The sequence below is a fragment of the Hippopotamus amphibius genome, chromosome 8, assembly GCF_030028045.1.
Source record: "Hippopotamus amphibius kiboko isolate mHipAmp2 chromosome 8, mHipAmp2.hap2, whole genome shotgun sequence".
Classification (NCBI taxonomy): domain Eukaryota; kingdom Metazoa; phylum Chordata; class Mammalia; order Artiodactyla; family Hippopotamidae; genus Hippopotamus; species Hippopotamus amphibius.
In genome coordinates, this window is record NC_080193.1 from 92,433,578 (window position 1) to 92,451,634 (window position 18,057).

The 18,057-nt window shown below is 34.6% G+C and overlaps 1 protein-coding gene across 1 annotated transcript in view; it reads right to left on the minus strand.

Annotated features, from left to right (window-relative positions):
• The window catches only part of SPAG16 (sperm associated antigen 16), a 939,339-nt gene that overhangs the window by 370,605 nt on the left and 550,677 nt on the right, over nucleotides 1–18,057 (minus strand). Inside the window, exon 13 of the mRNA XM_057746094.1 lies at nucleotides 9,096–9,222. Coding sequence (XP_057602077.1) covers nucleotides 9,096–9,222 — 127 coding nt within the window. The remainder of the gene's footprint in view (nucleotides 1–9,095; nucleotides 9,223–18,057) is intronic.

Consider the following 18,057-nt stretch of genomic DNA (forward strand, 5'->3'; position numbering starts at 1 on the left):
GCAGTAGATCTACATAGCAAGAGGTGTAGTTTTACTTTACACTGATCACAACCACAGTAGGATGCTAGAAACACTTGCCAAAAATGCTGCATTTAATTCCTAGTTTCATCAATGGTACCTTAAAATTATAATTAACATAGAGTGCCACAATGAATTCAAAGTTAAGACGATCTTGAAGTACAGCCAAGCCATCACTATTGAAGGTTTAATGGGTTGACTGTGTAAAAGAATAAATACCAAGTGACAAGACTATTCTTAAGTAATTTCTATATGTTGAACTGAAATTAGGAGACTACAGGCAAGACAGGTCAAATAAACACCATATGGGCAGTGGAATTACAAACTGATGCAATGAATTACAGTCACTGAGTTCTTGAAAGTGACAGCAACAGACAAAACACTGGATGAAGCAATCTGCAATACAACCGTTCAATTTCATTAAGCATCATTTAACCCATCAACCAAAGAGACAGAACCACAAATCATCAGAAGCCTTGACACAGCTACCAATATAGGAAAAAATAACTGTTCATTTTTGACTTCCAAATACATACTCCCAGTGCTAACACTGTGATTTAATTATTATTTCTATTTTAAAAAGAGAATGCTGAACTTTACAGGTGTTAAATATCATTCCTTGCTATACACAACCAGGAAGTGACAGAACCTAGATTCAAACTCCATTCTATCTGATTTCAAAGCCTATATTTTCTCTACACTATACTTAAGGCAGAAAGGGCTGAAGACGATGCACAGGTGTCTCCTTTTGGTCAAACACATTCTGTGGTTAAGTTACCCCCAATATTCTTACATGATAATCCTATATCTTATTCAATTCAAATAGGTCCAAAGATCTGTTTTTGCCAAGAGACCACACCTAGGTTTGATCACATCTAAAATAGTTACATACATGCCTCTTCTTTGGTTTTAACTTCCATCAATCATCTACCCATATAATTTCACTGACAATCTAAGTGAAAGTAAGAAACAGTCATATGCATTATTAAAAGAGAGAATGAAAAACATCTTTTTAACTTTGGCACATATTACATGATTCTTACAAGGATATTAAACTAAATAATTATGTTTTATCCTACATTAATCTTTACTGTTCCCTAAAAACATACATTATGATAAAAGAGGCAAGGTTATGAAGTTGAATTAGACTTAGGAGGTTTTCATTTTATATGGAACAGTATAAAACTCAGTATCACACACAGATGCTTACAAAATGCCTTTCAATAATCAAGTTTTATTTAATATTATGTTAAAATAGAGATAGCATGTAGAGGTAAAGGAATACAGACTTTGTTGCCAGAAGGAACAGAGTTGTAATCTCAAGACCACCATTTATAGCTGTAGACCTTTGAAAAAGTTATTTAACATCTCTGATCTTCAGAGATGTTAGCTTTTTTTAGCTGTAATATGGTGAAAATGTTCTCGAACTTGCAATGTTGGGTGATGATTAAACATAACCATGTATCTAAAATGTCTTACATAGTAAATGCTATTTTTACTATAGCTATTATTAAATTACCTAAGAGGAACTGAATTGTCTATATCTTCCATACCTAAATCTCCTACCTTCCTAGATAATTATTTCTCTCCTAATAATACAAATTCTTTCAAATTGATAGAAATAACCCATTTCAGCCATGAAATAAAAATTGGGCAAGCATATGGAAAAATGTTTTTGAGATTGAGCCCGTGTTATTTTTACTCAAAGGATGAGTTGTTAATATCTGGTATTTTTCTTTTGGATTGTTCCCTCTAATGCTAGAATTCAACTCAATCCATTCAATTCAATGTATAAGACAGTGCAAAGTAGTGTCTTAAATATAACAAGAGTGAAGTGCTATCTTGTCAAGAATATTCAAGTTATCCTAAACATCTGGTTAGGGACTCTACTTACTTTTATACCTTCTTATACCTCAACTTTACACCTTTATTGGACTCAGTTTAAATGAATTGCATGATGTATGCATACAGAATTGAAATAATCTCATAAAACTAATCTATCCGTATGTTTCAGTTAGCAATACACGGTCATTATTAATCACTGTTTCCATTATTGAAATATGACTTTTTTCAAAGCCTGACAACCAGATACAAAATCTAATCTTCCCACTGCTGGCCACTGTCATGCTACTCATATTAACCGCAAAGGATAAGAGAAAAAGAATGATGGTATACATGTTATGTATGCCAAGATATTATACGGTGTATACAAGACACAAAAAGAAAATAGCATTTTATGAGGTAAATAATCTTTTGAAACCTTATAACATATTGATTTATTTACTCTATGATTATCTTACTATTTTTTAAAAAATCCTTACTTTTCATATTTAGAAAACAGTGGTTTTTTTTTCAGATAAAATATTTTCCCACATAAAAAGCAAAACACCTCATTTTTTGTCTCTCTGCCCTTCCTCCCCCCTCCCTTCTTTCCTTTTTTCTTTCAATATCTGTTGATTATCTATTATGCCATAGGTTGTGAAAGCAAAGAAGAAAGCTCTGAATTTCATGTTAGAGAAATATGAGTAGGCAAACAACTATGATATACGACAATTTCTATAATTATATGTAAAATATATTAAGTTCTTACATGCATTAGTCAATTTTCTAAGCACTTCATATGATTAGTCATTTAATCTCCATTATACCCTCATGTGAAAGGCCTATCACTACCTATATTTTACAAGTGAGGTAACTAAGGTACACAGATTTTAGGCAATTATGGCCAAGGGCAGACTGCCAATAAGCAGCAGAACTGGGGTTTGAATCCAGGCACAATGGCTGTGTGCTATCACTGTGTTGTACTGTCTGACATATAAGATAACATAGGCTTAAGCCAAGGATTCAACAGAAACACAATTAAGTGCATTTATTTTTCCAAACATATCTGCTGGTACCATGTTACTGAAGCCATTAGTTATTACACAAGAAGTCAGCAAATTGGTAAGGTTTGTCTTTTTGTGCTAACAAGAAAATGCCTCATTTGTCAAGTTCAACATTTTAAGTACCTTACCTCCAAAAAAGGCAAAATTTTATATGTGGTGTAAAATTTTCTTAGTTGCTTCTTGAGACACCTCATCCAGAGGGGCAAACATGGAGAACTCTTTTAGGGAAGGGTAAGTAAATCTTTAAGAATAGAAGGAAACTCTCCATTTGAAGGGAGGAAGAGGTATTTTAGCTAGGAAAAATAGCAAAGGAAAAGCTTTTTCAAAAGAAAGATCATTGCATATACTGGCTAATTTCACATGGTTAGGACATAATGAGTTTAGTAACTGATGGTAGCTGACATTTATTTAGTGAGGGCGCAGTAAGCTTTGCGTAGGATCTGTGTAACATATGTAAAATAAAGGTCTTTGAATTGAGGTCTCCAAAGTAAGGTGCACCACAATACATGGAAAACAGTGCAGTGAAGCTTTCTTCATGTACTGCAACGTATTATTGCAGTTTGGAACACTTTGAATACTTTTAAGTTGGTTAATTTTATTCAAATAAATCCTCCGATGACTAGAATCTTCACAATCTTCTGTAATAAATCAGAGAGTGACCAAGAAAATGTTTCATATCCCCACAGAATTTCACTGTCATATTTTAGCGAAGCATGTATTTTAAAGTTGACCTTAAAGATGAGTCATGCTTTTTTCCCCAAACACAAGTATTCCTAATTTCTTGACCTTTTATGTTTTGATAAGCATTTGTCAACCATGTACTATAAAGCAGATATTTTTGAAAATAAAAATAAAGTTAATCATCCCATCAAAGTAAAGGTGACATTTTAGCAGTGAAACAAAAAGGAATCATTTTCAAAATAAACTTGCTCTATGGAGCATTTGATAACAATTGTTTGGAAGTGCTTCCCCTGCCAAATACGTAAGGGCAATCGCCTTTCAAAGCTCGAGTCAAACTCTTTTAAAAATGTTTTAAAATATTTGAAAACTTCTAGTTATTTTATAAGACCAATTGATCATCCTCAGGAGGAGAGAAATGCCAAGCAAAATTTTAACAAAAATGCTTTTGCAAAATTGGATGAATTTGAAAATCCAGTATCCAAAATTGATAGCTACAGACGATACACTTTTTTTCTTTAGAGTTTTGTGTCTTTGTGAGCGATCATTTGCACATCTGATAGTTGTTATATCCAAGCATAGATCTGCCTTGCAAATCATTGAATTACAGTGTTAAACCAATGTTTTTGAAAATGTAAGCATATTAAAAAAATCATCTCTACTAACTGAAATGCCATTCTAACACTATTCTGATTTCCAGAGAGTCAGCCTGCTTCCTGACTCTTCCACTGGCCAATTGGCTGATCTGGGGCAACATGTTTTACTCTTCTGAACCTTTTTTTCCCCCCAGTTCCTAATATAGATAATAATGATGATTCCATTAAGCATTACACAGCTGTTAAAGGTAAAGTGATGGCACATAGCAGGTATTCAATAAGTACTGTGCACGAAATCACCTTTTGGAATAGCGAGTTTTGGCACAAACAGCCAAAGCTATAGTTATATCGAGTTTATATCAAGTATATATCAATTACTACATTTAATTGTAAGTAACGGATACATACTCTTTATGTCTGCTCCCTAGCAGACTGTGTGATCATTGAGGGCAGGGACTCTGTCACAGTCAATAATCCAGAACCCAGATATTGCCTGGCACAAAGATCTTCAATATATATCGCTTACACCTGAACGTGGCTGAGGAATAAAACCTAGAGAGAGGAGGTACAGTTTTGTCTTTGTTTCCACATTCTGGCCTCTGAGTGATGTCAGGCTCTTTTAAGAGTTCCCCAGACCTCATGTGAGGAGAGCAACAGCCTAGGCAGGGTGCAGGCTGAACTGTGGAGCCCACAATGGGTTCACACCACACAGGACCCAAGAGTGACTTTTTTGGTGAGTTCTCAGTTTTTTCGCTTCATGGGAACTCATAGTGATGGATTACTGGATCTTTTGGCTACAGCTAAGTTGGGACAACACGGTATGCTGGACGAGAGCCTGCAGTTAGCCTAAGGAGCAAGGCAGTCCAGGCCATGAACTCTGTGTCTCTGATTCATCACAAGAGGCGAAATGCCAGCAACTCTGATCTTTGTCAGCCTAGCTCTGAATAACTCACAGATGTATTACTCATTCTATTCTATGTTTTACTGTACAATGAGCACATTCTTTCTTTTTTTCTTCAAAAAAACTCTAAAGCCTTAATATTTTCATTGCACTTGTGAATGACTAATAATTTTGGCCTTTATTTTAAATAGGCTTCCAAACCACTGATGTATATTTGAATTTTTCATGTCGCTTTTTGAGAGGGCATTATAAGTTTTCATTAAATGTACTATATTATACATCATTTTCTGGCAATATTATAATCTTTTTCAATTTTAATAAAATAATTTTACTGTTTCATAACTTTGAGGAAAAATACTCTGCATGTAGTCCTATAAAACAGAGCAATTTCATCAGTTTCCAAACTGCAAGCTATTTAACAGCCTCCATTTAGTAATTACAAAGATTTATATCCTTCTACTCATCTCCCACAAAGTTCAGAGCCGATCTGTCCAGTTGGCTTAGAGACTGACTTACAGGTCTCCACATTCATTATCTTTGACAATAAGCTGTTAGATTAGGTTAATAGTATATGTTTGGGAATGGGAGAAAGAGGTTTAAAACTAATTTACAGGAATATAATCCACTGGTTATTTTCATGTTTCATGGAGAAAATATTTCAGAAAATGGCTCAATACTAGCTGATCACATTGAGGTGACAAAATGTTCTGCTTTTGCTTTACTAAGAAGAGAAGGAAGTCATTCATCTCATTTTAGGTTCAGACTTTCAGGATCCGCTGACAGTTTATCAAGGAATTAACAATATATTTACTGCGTTTTATATTTATATGTGTTTATATATTTACAAATATAACCATATTTATCAAGGAATTAATATAACATAAAAGTTATAAAAAAGGAGACAGCCAGAATACTACAGACATAGCTCATGTTACAAGTCTAATAATATCATCCATATCAGTGTGTTGTACGGTTTTTACTATTACACAGACAAAAACTAGCTATCCTGGTTACTTTTTTCAATATCTCATAACATTTAACTACAAAAATAAAATTTTAACTTCACAAATCACTGTGATATAAAAAAGCTAACAATTTCATATTATATAAACAACAAAGAACATGTACCCTTTAAAAAACCATATATAAAATATGAATTTTTAAAAATCTGGCCATTTCAAGTTTTTTGTCTTTGTTTTGTGTTTTGTCTTGTTTTGTGTTTGTGTTTGTCTTGTTTTGTGAGATAGATCTGAAACAAATTCATCAGAACTGCTAGTGCAACTTAAGGGAAATCATTCTGTTTAATTCTAGTTGCTGTCATATATTATTTGTAGACTTTTATAATAATATTTAGTTAACAACTTGCATTGTCTAATTATTAATAACCTAAATTAAGTGAATTTCCCTTTGTTATACATGCTAATTCTATTTTATATAGATACCAATTTAAATATATATTTTTTACCATCTGGTTTGAAATAGTTTCAGAAAATAAACTAATTAAATGAAATTTATTTCTAATCATTGATGCATTTACCATAATTTAAGAACATTTTATTTATACCAAAGTATTTTAGAGTTATTTCCCTAGTATTAATGAATATAAAGCTAGCATGCATAGTAATAATAAAATTGCAATCATAATATTAATATAAATTTTAATTTGCCATTAAAACCAATTTGAAAAATATATATTAATATTGATTAAAGAAATACAAGCTTTCTATGGACATACATTCAATCCAACTGCTATTCTGCTATATGCTAAAGGCCCCGTGCTGTGCTGAATCCCTCTTTTCTCCTGTTCTCGGATATACCGTAGGAAACAAGACCAGCACACAAAGAGTTCCCAACAACAGGTAGGAAGGTCACCATCAACAACCACTTTATGCATTTAAGACAGATACATGAGAGACAGCGTCTCTTAATAAGGGCAGTTTTACTTCCAAGCATTAGTGCTCCAGTTTTTCACAGGAAAGAAAATAAATAAGAGACATGCTTTCTGAGAACATTGTTATAGCACTCTGAGAGAGAGACCACAAAAAAGAAAAAATCTGGTATCAAAAGAAAATGAGCATGAAATTTAGGTCACTGCTAAATTAATATTTTCTCTGTGGGTTTTCCTTTACCAATTGCTTTTATATACACTTCACATCTAAGTATTTAGGCTAAATGTGTTGAAAATCTTGCTTTTTCTTTGCTGGTCCATTAGCAGGAGTAAACTGTTGCTCCAGTGTCCAAGCTATTTTAAAGCAAGGAGGAGGCTGTGGCACCTTTTTACCCAACAACAAATCATTCTGATTTTATTCTTAATTCATGTCTGATATACTTTTCCCGTAATGCCCCTTGACTGCTGCCCCTTTACATGCTGCAACAGGTGAAGTTGTGTCTAAGGTACTTATCATTCTACCATTAGCTGTTTTCTATAATATGTGAACCTAAGGACCCCTTGTTCTCTATCTATCCTAAATCAGTTTGCCTCAGAGGACTAAAGAGGGCTTCCATAATGAATTTGGGTCCCTGTTCACACCATCTATATGTCTATCATCATATTCCTTTATTGATGCCAATCATGCATTGTATATAGGAAGATAAGTGGGAAACATTACAAGCTGCATTTCTTTCCTGACTCATGAGCCAGAAAACATGGATTTTTTTTTTCTTTGTAGTATAGTCTCCTTCATTATCCTCATCAAATGTTGCTAAGGACAAATATGGAGACCCTGTTTTGCATATTTTGGCATTCCTCAAATTACTAAAGTGTGTTCTCAGTTAGTTGTGTTTTCTCTTTGCCTGAATCTTTAATCCCTTCCTCTCTGGTACTCCTGAGCAAATAAACTTGCTGTCTCCTATCTGAACAAGGGAAGTCTCTACTCAATCCTAGAGATATAGTCTTTTCTCCTCTTCATCTTCACAGCCAAACTCTTTGAAAATGTAGTCCCCAAATTCCGTCTCCACTTCGTCACAACTAATTCACTTCTGAAGCCACAGTAATCCAGGATTATCTAGTTTTAACACTGAAAAATCCCATGACCCAGGAAAACTCTCAGTCTTAGATAAACCAGGGACAGTTGGTCACCTCTAAATCCCTTTTCTTTCCTCCCATTATCTCTACCTCCAATCACTCTTCAAATTGTGAGAGTTAAACCCCTTATCTTGAATCCATTTTTTCCTTTTTATTCTCACAGTCTCCTGATTGAAATTTTCATCTGCTCACAGCCTACTGTACAAGTCTTCTCAATGAGAATGATTCCCTTAACTCTATCAAATTAATCTTTCTAAAATGCTAATCTGATTATGTTACCCTGTTCGCTGAACATGCTTTAATAGGTTCCCTCTGAAAACTATAAAACTTCAGATATTTAATGATCTTGCCCTTGTCTATCTGTATACTCTTGCTTGTCTTTTCCTCCTTCTTCCTTAACCTCTGTTCAAACATATTATTACTCTCAGAATATGCCTTTATAGCTTCATACATCTATGGCTTTGTACATGCACTGCTCTTCCCTGGAATCCACCTTCTCAAAATTAACTGGTATATCCTACTTACCCTCCAAAACTCAGCTCAAGCACAGCCTCCTCTTGAGAGCCATACACACCCTTCTAGGCAGAGAAGATTTCTCCTTGCTTTTCCCCTGTATGTTGTATACTCTTCCATTTTAACACATACCTCACTGCATTAAAATCTCATTTCTCCTTCTTTTCCAAGCTACAAGGTTCTTAAGGAGAGCTGCTATGTGTTTCCCTGTCACTTGTATTATACCAGCAGAGTTTCTATCTCAATCAATAATTGTTGCATTAATGTTTAATGAAGTAATTACATTATTTTTATAGTCCTACTTTTAGGAGACAGGGTAGGTAACAGCACATAGATAAGATCTTATAAATAGGAACTACCGTTCTTTTATCCTACATGCCCCTGTACAATTACATCACAAGTTGTATCCAGTACCTTAAAAGTGACTAAGAGTGACAAGACCTATCAAAATCAGAAAAAAGTGTTGCTGATTTGCTTACCGTTCTTGCATCCCATACAGACAGGGACTTATCTGCAGAACCTGTGAGAAGAGTGTTGGAGCAAGGAAAAAACTCGATGCTGTTCACAGAATCTGTATGTCCATACAAAGTGTATCTGCATCTTTCACTGTATAGAGAAAAATTGAAAGTTAAATAAAGATTTAGCAGTTAGCACCTAAATTTTTTTATGCTTTCTATACAACGTTAACAAAGATAATTTAAGTATCTGGGGTATAAAGTAGTTTTATAAGTGGCAAAAATGTATAAGAACAACATTTTAAAAGGAGAATTCTACAACCACGTTATATTCTAAGCACTTTATAGAATTACTATAAAATTGACTAAATTTAAATTACGCTTAACTTACAAAGTCAGTTGGTAAAGCCGTCTTTATGCTATCTCATTTATTACTTATCATGAAATGGCTACTGAAAAACTGTTCCCATCTCATAAACTGTTTCTTTTCTCATATGCTGAGGAAGAAAACATTTCACTAATATGTGAAGGCCAGATAAACTTCTTTAGGTTGTTCAGTTTCTTTCTTTTTTCTTTTCTTGTCTTTTCTTTTTTTCTCATCTTGGGCTTTATATTAGAATCACCTGAGATACTTTTAGCACATACTCCACCTCAAACCCCAGACATTCTATTTCACTTGGTCTGAGATGGAGCCTGAGCAGCATTGTGAATTTACATCTCCTCTCATGGTTATAATTTGCCTTCAGGGAAAAGAATCTAAACCACTGGTTCTCTAAAGTGTTTTACCCAGACCAGCAGAATGAGCATCCCTTGAGAGCAAGTCAGAAATGCAAACTGGTCCTCATCCTAAACCCACTGAATCAGAAACGCTGGGGCTGGGGCCCACCAGTCTGTGTTTTACAAGCTCTCCAGTTGATTCTGATACTTACAAAAGTCTGAGAACCACTCATCTAAATGACTAGAAATAACTCAAAAGCAAAGACAATTGCAGTTTTGCCTTTTGCCATTTTATGAAAGGATTGTTTCTTAATGAATCAGGATACATTCACAGAGCAGCATCACTTCTCATTTGTAATGTCTGATTGTCTTTTAATTAACTTTATTTATAAACCTACTTTAAAAATAAAGAAAGAAAAGAATCAGGATAACTAATTATGCTAAGAACAGAGGAGTCAACATAGGTACATTTCTAACATGATAACAACCTGGTTAAACTCTGATCAACTGACTGCTGTCTGGCTTGAGCCATTCCACATGTGACAGTATGGTAGCGTGGGAAAAACTTTGCCATTGGAGCTGGGAGCCTGGGTTCCAGTTCTAACTTGGCAAGAACTGGCAGGGTTACCATAAAGAAGTTATTAATGTCAGTGGCAGTAGGGTTCCTTCTTGTGAGAATGAGATTACTTAATTTGATGCACTTAGAGGTCCAATCTAGCTCCAACAATCTGAGATTTCTGACCAAAGTTGCAAACGTAAAAGGGAAGGGAAGAAGTCAACTTGAGCATCGCATCTAAGAACTCTTTGTTCCTCCTCACTTAAATTTTGCATTTTTGAGAAGTCAGAAAGTATTCAGATTTATGTGGATACATATACAAATTACTCAGTGGCAATCCCCTTGATTGAAACTTTTCATATCAAAGTGAAGTGCTGCAGTAATTTATATCAGGAACAAGGATATAAAATCAATAAATTCATTAATCAGGGCCATTTTGTATCAGTTTCTTTATCTCAATATTTCCGAGAGAGGCCGATAATATTTTGATCATTAAAGTTGATGAAATGTCAATATATACCAGGGTCAATAAACCATGGCCCATGGCTAGCTGCCTATTTTAGCAAAGAATGATTTATTGGAACATGTCAATTTGTTTACACATGTCTATTGCTGCTTTCCCATGACAATAACAGAGATGCATAGTTATGAGAGACCATACGGTTCACAAGCCTAAAATATTTAATACCTGACTCTTCAAAAATATATTTGGATACTTGTAAGTATGCTCTGATTTTATTTATGATTTTTTTTTTTGAGATGGGTGCTAACATTTACAGGATAAATTATTTTCTTTTATTTTTAAAGAACTACTGTTTTATGAAGAAATTTTACCTGCTGTTTTCTAATGACTTTCAAAACATAAGTACAAAACATTTTTTTAAAGTTTTACATTCCAAAGCTCACTACATTGAAAAACTCATCTTTAACTATTAGAGTAATTGGTCCAGATATAGCTCTATGGCAGGGAGAGAGACAGAGAGATAGAGAGACAGAGAGACAGAGAGAGACTGAGAGATTTCACAGAAAAAGGAAAATTATATATCTATTATATAATGTAGTAAATTATTAAATTAAATTATTTAAGAGTTAACCATGAAACAAAACAAGTAGAATTAATGGCATTACTGAAAGTTAGTATTTTATTATTATGAAATATTATTCTCTAAAATATATCTTCTCATTAAGAAAATATTAAAATTAAGTATGTTATTTTTAGTCACATTTCATTTATAGAAAGTGTAACTTAAAAAGGAAATGCTTATAATTATAACATGTTTATAATTCCTCCTACTTTTCTTTTACTTACCTACCAATTTTTTGAAATCATATTGTTAATCTTACAATGTCAAAAATTATAACACGCACATATGATCATTAATCACAAATCCCAGTATTGCTTAGTGCCACCCATCCTGCTAGTGTTCACTTAATATTTATTTAAATTAATCCTCTGAACCCATACATTTATATATTTTCTTGATTATTCAGTACTTCAGGAGTAATTGTGAATGGCTGTAATATCTTGGGTCATCAGTTCTCCTCCTCAAATGTTTCCAGAGAAATGTTTCACTGTCTCATACCAGGGGCAAAGTCTGAAGCCAGCATAATCTCTCTTCCCTTTCCTGCCTAGTTTCCTTTGTGGATGATTTGCTTTTTATGCCCATAGCCCTAGTAGTTCTTTTGCAAACACTGGAGTTCAGAAATTTCCGCATGCCATGGCTTGATAGCAATTTCCAACTTAGACTTTTGTTATCCTAGTAAATAGTTATTTGTTCACCATATCTTTATGTTTTTCTCTTCCATTTATTCTGCTTGTGTTTTTCCCCCTTTAGGAACACCAGCTATGTTTTGTTTTCTTTCATTTTCCTCTACATTTAACTTTTCTCTATAACCCTTGTATCTATCTATCTATCTATCTAATTTCTTTTTCACATCTGTTCTTTATAATTTTTAATTGTGGTTATTTGTGTGGGTATGTGAAGAGGGAGCAATCAAAAACTTTATTGATGTTTTTGATTTCACTTTTTTCCTGATATTTTTTTCAGTCTGCTTTTCATCTGCATCTATTGTCTTATAAAATCGTAATAAAATGCTTTAGCTCTTTTGATGTTCTATTTTATTATATAAAATCAACTTGAAATACAGCATTTCTGTAATTTCTCTGCAAATACACAGGACTTTTTGTCTGAATTATTGGTAACTTTACTTAGGTAATTCCTTATGCACTGTATGTTCTTCAGTGGAATTTGTTTTATATTTATTCTTCAATTTTTGCAATTCATCACCAGTTCTGGGTTGGTTTCTTTTTATCATGACTTAACATTGTATGGAACAGCTACTTGCTAAAGATTAAGGGCAGAAGGAGGAAAATTAGATTTAGGTTATCTCTAATTTCTAATCAGATTTGCCTGATTTAGAAGTCCAAAAAGACTTCTCACCAAGTGTGTTACTGGCTTGATTCCCAAAGTTCATCTTTCCTTCACTTTTGTAGTTCAAAGTATAGATACAGCTTGCTGCAAAACCCCTCAAGGCACAAGCTCTATATCAACTCTAAAGGCTCCTGCCTCCCTTACCACCCTCAACCTGCCTCACCTCTGGCAGTTTCCTTTATCTCCTTTCTCTAACAATAAAAATGTCTTGTTGGGATTTGTGCTACCATGATGAAGTAACCGGTACTGTACTTCACCCTCCACCATAAACAACTATAAAATGACACAAACTATATGAGGTAACTATTTTCTGGCATTGAACTAAACACAACACAGGATGGGAATCCTCGAGCAAAGGAAAAAAAAATTCAGGGAGCTCCATGATCTCCCTGACTTTCTGCTTGAAAACACTTCCCTGCTACTAAATATAGTAGTCGAACCACAGTAGATTTGAAGTCTCACTGAGCCAAGAGGAAATGAGAGTAGTCTGCGCTGCTGCTGTGCCTGAAATTTGCAGTGAAGGGTATGGGAGAAAAGGGAGTTGCATGGGAAATGGCAGTAGTTCCTGCAGGGATTTGCTATGAATTGTTAACCAACGTCTAGATGGCATTTCTGCAGAGTAAAACTCCACAAACCCTAGCAGAAATTCCCTGTTGTGTGGTTGAGTGCTATACAATGATACCAGAGACCAGGTACTGTTGGAAGACACTGGACTTTAATCTCAACCAGAGTGGGTTGAGGGCTGTACAGTGATACCAGAGACCGAGTACTGATGGAAGACATTGGACTTTAATTCCAACTCACTAAGCACCTCAGACTTTCAGTTGTGTCTACAGAAAAGAACCCATCACAGGAGTAAGGGTCAGGTTCATGAATTGAGTTCAAAACCAAAACAGACTTGTCTTGACCAAGAGTAAAACTAAGCCTGAAAGGGCAAAAAAGTGATCTGCCTATAGTTAAACAGCTTGCTAGAACAGAATTTACTATTTTTTACAGAAAGACCACTTAATATAGATTCCCTATAATTTGCTATTAACAACATCTAGTACATAATTAAAAAAAATTAGTACACTTGTGAAGAGGTAGAAAATGTGACCCACAATCAAGAAAAAAGCTCAGTAGTAGAAATAGATTCTAAGATGAATCAAATGTTGGTTTGACCAAGACTTCAACCATATATCATAAATGTTTAAGGATTTAAAGAAACAATTATGATGGGTGTACACATAGAGAATCTCAGACAATAAATGGAAACTATAAAAAAAGAATTGATAAGCATGTGAAATAGTTTGTTACATGAGCAAAACAGCAGGTTGGATACTGCAGAAAAAAAGGATTGGTGGACTTGAAAAAGATCAATAGAACTTACTTAAATTGAAGAACAGAGAAAAAATGCTGAAAAACCATAGATAGAGCCTCAGTCATCAGTAGGGATAATCACGTGGTCTAATACAGGAATAACTGAGTTTCTGAAGGTGGGGGATGGTGTAGAGAAAGAGGGAAAGAGAGCAGGGTTAGAACATTTTTGAAAGAATAATGGCTAAAGTGTTCCCCAATTTGATGAGAAATACCACTGTACAGATCCAAGAAGTCCCAGAAATTCCAAGCATAATTAACAACAGACAGAACACACCTAAGCATATCATTGTAAAACTGCTAAAAGCAAAATATAAAACAAAAATCTGAAAGTTACAATCAATGCAAGAAATGTAACATGCAAGAAATGTAACATGTAGGAAACAATGATGCAAATGGCAACTGACTTCTCAACAGAAACAATAGACAGAATAAAATAGAACAACATTTTTAAGCACTGAATAAAATACCTTCAATAATGAAGATGAAACAAGTTTTCAGACAAATGAAAGCTAAGAAAATTCATCTGCAGCAGATCTTTCCTATAATGTTGAAGAGAATGTATTCAGACTGAATGGAAAGGACATCAGATGAAAACATCTGTATACAGAAAAGAATGACATCATTTCAAATGATAAATAGATGGGTAAATGTAAAACATCTTTTTCCAATTTTTAAAAGACAACTTGCTAAAGTAAAGATACCATCATTGTACTGGACAGTGTTTTAAACATGTAGAAGTAAAATATAAGAAAGCAAAATCATAAGGATGGGGTAAACAGAATTACATTATTTTAAGGTCCTTATATATTAGATGAAGTTATACCATATTAACTCAGATTGTGATTAAAAATAATAAATTGTTGATTACAAGAATATACTTTAATCTCAGTAATACTGAATGAAAGAATCCAGACAAATATGCCTATGTATTATATAATTAAATTCATGTGAAGTTCAAGAATAGACATTCTGTGGTTATAGAAACCAGACAGTGTTTGCTATGGGGAGTGGACTTTCATAGATGAACAGGGGAATTTTCTGGTGATTATAGAAATGGTCTATATCTTCATTAGTTTTAAAGGTATATATATTTGTCAAAACTCATCTAATTGAACACTTAAAAGCTGCCTGTTTCACTGTATATATTACCTTGACAAAACAATTAAAAATAAATATCAGTTTTCAGAATATTTTTTACTTCTGGCTTCACTCTCCTGATATGTGGAACACAATAAATACTTAATATCCATTTCTGTGAATAACTGAATATTTATAGCGATCCTATTCTTTTATCAAGTACATCTCCACACGTGCATGTGACAAGTACATGTATCTTCACAGATGGATAAAGAATCTTTAATATTTGGAATAGCTATACCATTAACATATATATCTCTGTTTTCTAAAGGCATGCATTACATAGCTACTGAGAAGTCTTTTATGTTTAATTAAAAAGGAAAGAAAATATAAAGAAATATACAAACAAAAATCCACAAAAAATTTAACAGACAAATATGTGAGAGAAAATAAAGCAATACAGATAATTGCATAAAAAAGATGATCTGTGAACAGCATCAGCAAACTATTAAAGAATGATTACTATTTCTAACCTATGTGCTGTTAGAGAAAGATAATTCCACCTGTGAAAAAATTAAGTATTGCTATTTGCAAGTAGTTCATTAGTGGTAACTTTTTAAAAGAGTGTATTTATTAAATAGACTAAATCTGAATAGAATTGTTATTATTTTTTAATTGAAGCATTTCAACCCATAAACAATTATGCTCTTACCTTAATCTTTTTTTACATACAGAATTTGCCAAAAAGCTAAAAAGTCTCCTATTTGCAAAATCTGGTAGTATTTTTATGGCAAATGCAACAGTATTATAAATATGATTATATGTTTTCATCACAATGAGGGTCTAACAAATAAACATACATAGAAAATGTACAATGTAGTAATGTGTGTCCTTACATACTATGTGTGCTATTGCACTGTGCACATTCACAACTGATATTCAGGCTTTGTCTTTTGTCATTAAAACCCAATTTAATTATTTGGGAGTGTATTTGGTTATGGTAGCGGGATAGAATATATAATGATATATTCTAGTGCACATAGTTTACCAAATGAAAGAAAAAGCTGGGTCTTCCCATAGCTTAAAGGAAAAAAGAACTGCTCAAGGGGGGAAGAAATCTGCTCACAAGTCACTTGTTTAAGGTGTGGGGCATTCCAGGCAGACAGGCTGCAAGAGCAGGCTTGTGAGAGATTAATTAGCTGCCGGAGAAGAAGTCCCGTTCAGAATTCCTTGCAAGGTGAAAATGGACTAAAGTGATGGAGCATGACAGCACCGCAAGGGATGGAAATGATTTGTACATTTCCATCAAAAACATAAACACAGAAGCCTGATGCAATTTTCTCTCTGTTGCTCTGTCTGCTGTTTTCCTATCATTTTTGTAGGGAGAAGTTGGTTCACAAGGAAATGTTTTTTATTCACTGACCTCCTGCTTTTACTTTATTTCCCCCTTTTTTTTTCTATTCTCTCTCCTTGTCTCCCTTGATTTAATTTATTATTCTGGTAACTGAAGGATGGATATTTCTCTGAACTTTGAACTCACTATAAGACATAGTTATCTACTCTTCTAGAGCAGAAGCATTTTCATTTAAAATGTATTTCCCATTTGTAACTTGTAAGAGGGCACTGTTTTAACACAGTTCTCCCTTGTGAGGCATTAAATTTTAAAGGTTTTATTTCCTTTGGTGTGTTTGTTGTAACACTATTAATATTGGATATGAAACTGTACTTTTGAAACTTCAAGCTTGTATGAGCTTTCAGATCAACAAAATGTAGTTAATGGAACTACGGAACATTTACAAAAGGCAGCAGCAATATATAGGTAAGTGAATATGAAGAAAAAGGGTAAAAATAATCCATCTTTTTTTGAAAAAAATTACTGGAATTCATTCTCATTAACCCTTAGTAAGACCTGAATTTTATTTATTTATTTATTTATTTATTTATTTATTTATTTATTTACTTACTTACTTACTCACTCTACAGGTTTACTTAAAAAATTTAGTAATTCTGGCAATCCTTTTGCTTCATAAAGAGCTGAAATTAATAGCAAGAATATTTACACTCTCATTTTGTTTTATAATGCATTTTGTCATTTTCCATTTAGTGTCATATTATTTGTTCTCTCTTTGTTACTGCTGAGTCACAAGCAGAAGGAAGGAGCCACTGTTGTAGCCTCTCTTTCGCTGCCTGTGAGGAACAAAGGCAGGCCCCCTCTGGGCCTGGCTGTCGCGGTCGACAAGGGACAGTCCCCTGCGGGGGCTGGCCTGGTGTGCCTGCTGCCAAGAGACGGAAGTAGTCCACAGAGTGGGCCAGCTCTGGAGACATTCCGCTTCCACGCGAGCCTGCCGGCTTCCCTGTGCAGCAGGCACCGCCATCGCCAGGCCTCCCGCAGCCCACACAGGGCACTACTGCTGACTCACACACAGGGGAAGGAGACACTATTGTACCCTCTCTCTCCCCACACGCTGGCACCTACAGACAAATAATAAGGGAAGCTCCGCTGCACTCAGAGTAATACAAAAAGCCCCTGAGGGCTGCTCCTCAGGTGCCTAGCACAGGGCAGCAGTGAAGAACCACACTAAGGCCAGACTTCCTATACCCGTGGCCACCGGCATCCCTGTGCATTTGGCATCACTCCCGCGGCTCCCGCGATCCAAGCAGGACGCTTCTCTTGAGTCACACGCAGGGAGAGGAGCCACTATCAAAGCCTCTCTCTCCTCACACACCTATGTCTGCAGATGAACAATAAAGGAAACCTTCACTGAGGCAGACCCAAAAAGCTCCAAGGCAGCCTCAGGACCAGAGTCTGGCAGTTAGACCACAGGCAGAAGCAGGGACAAAACCA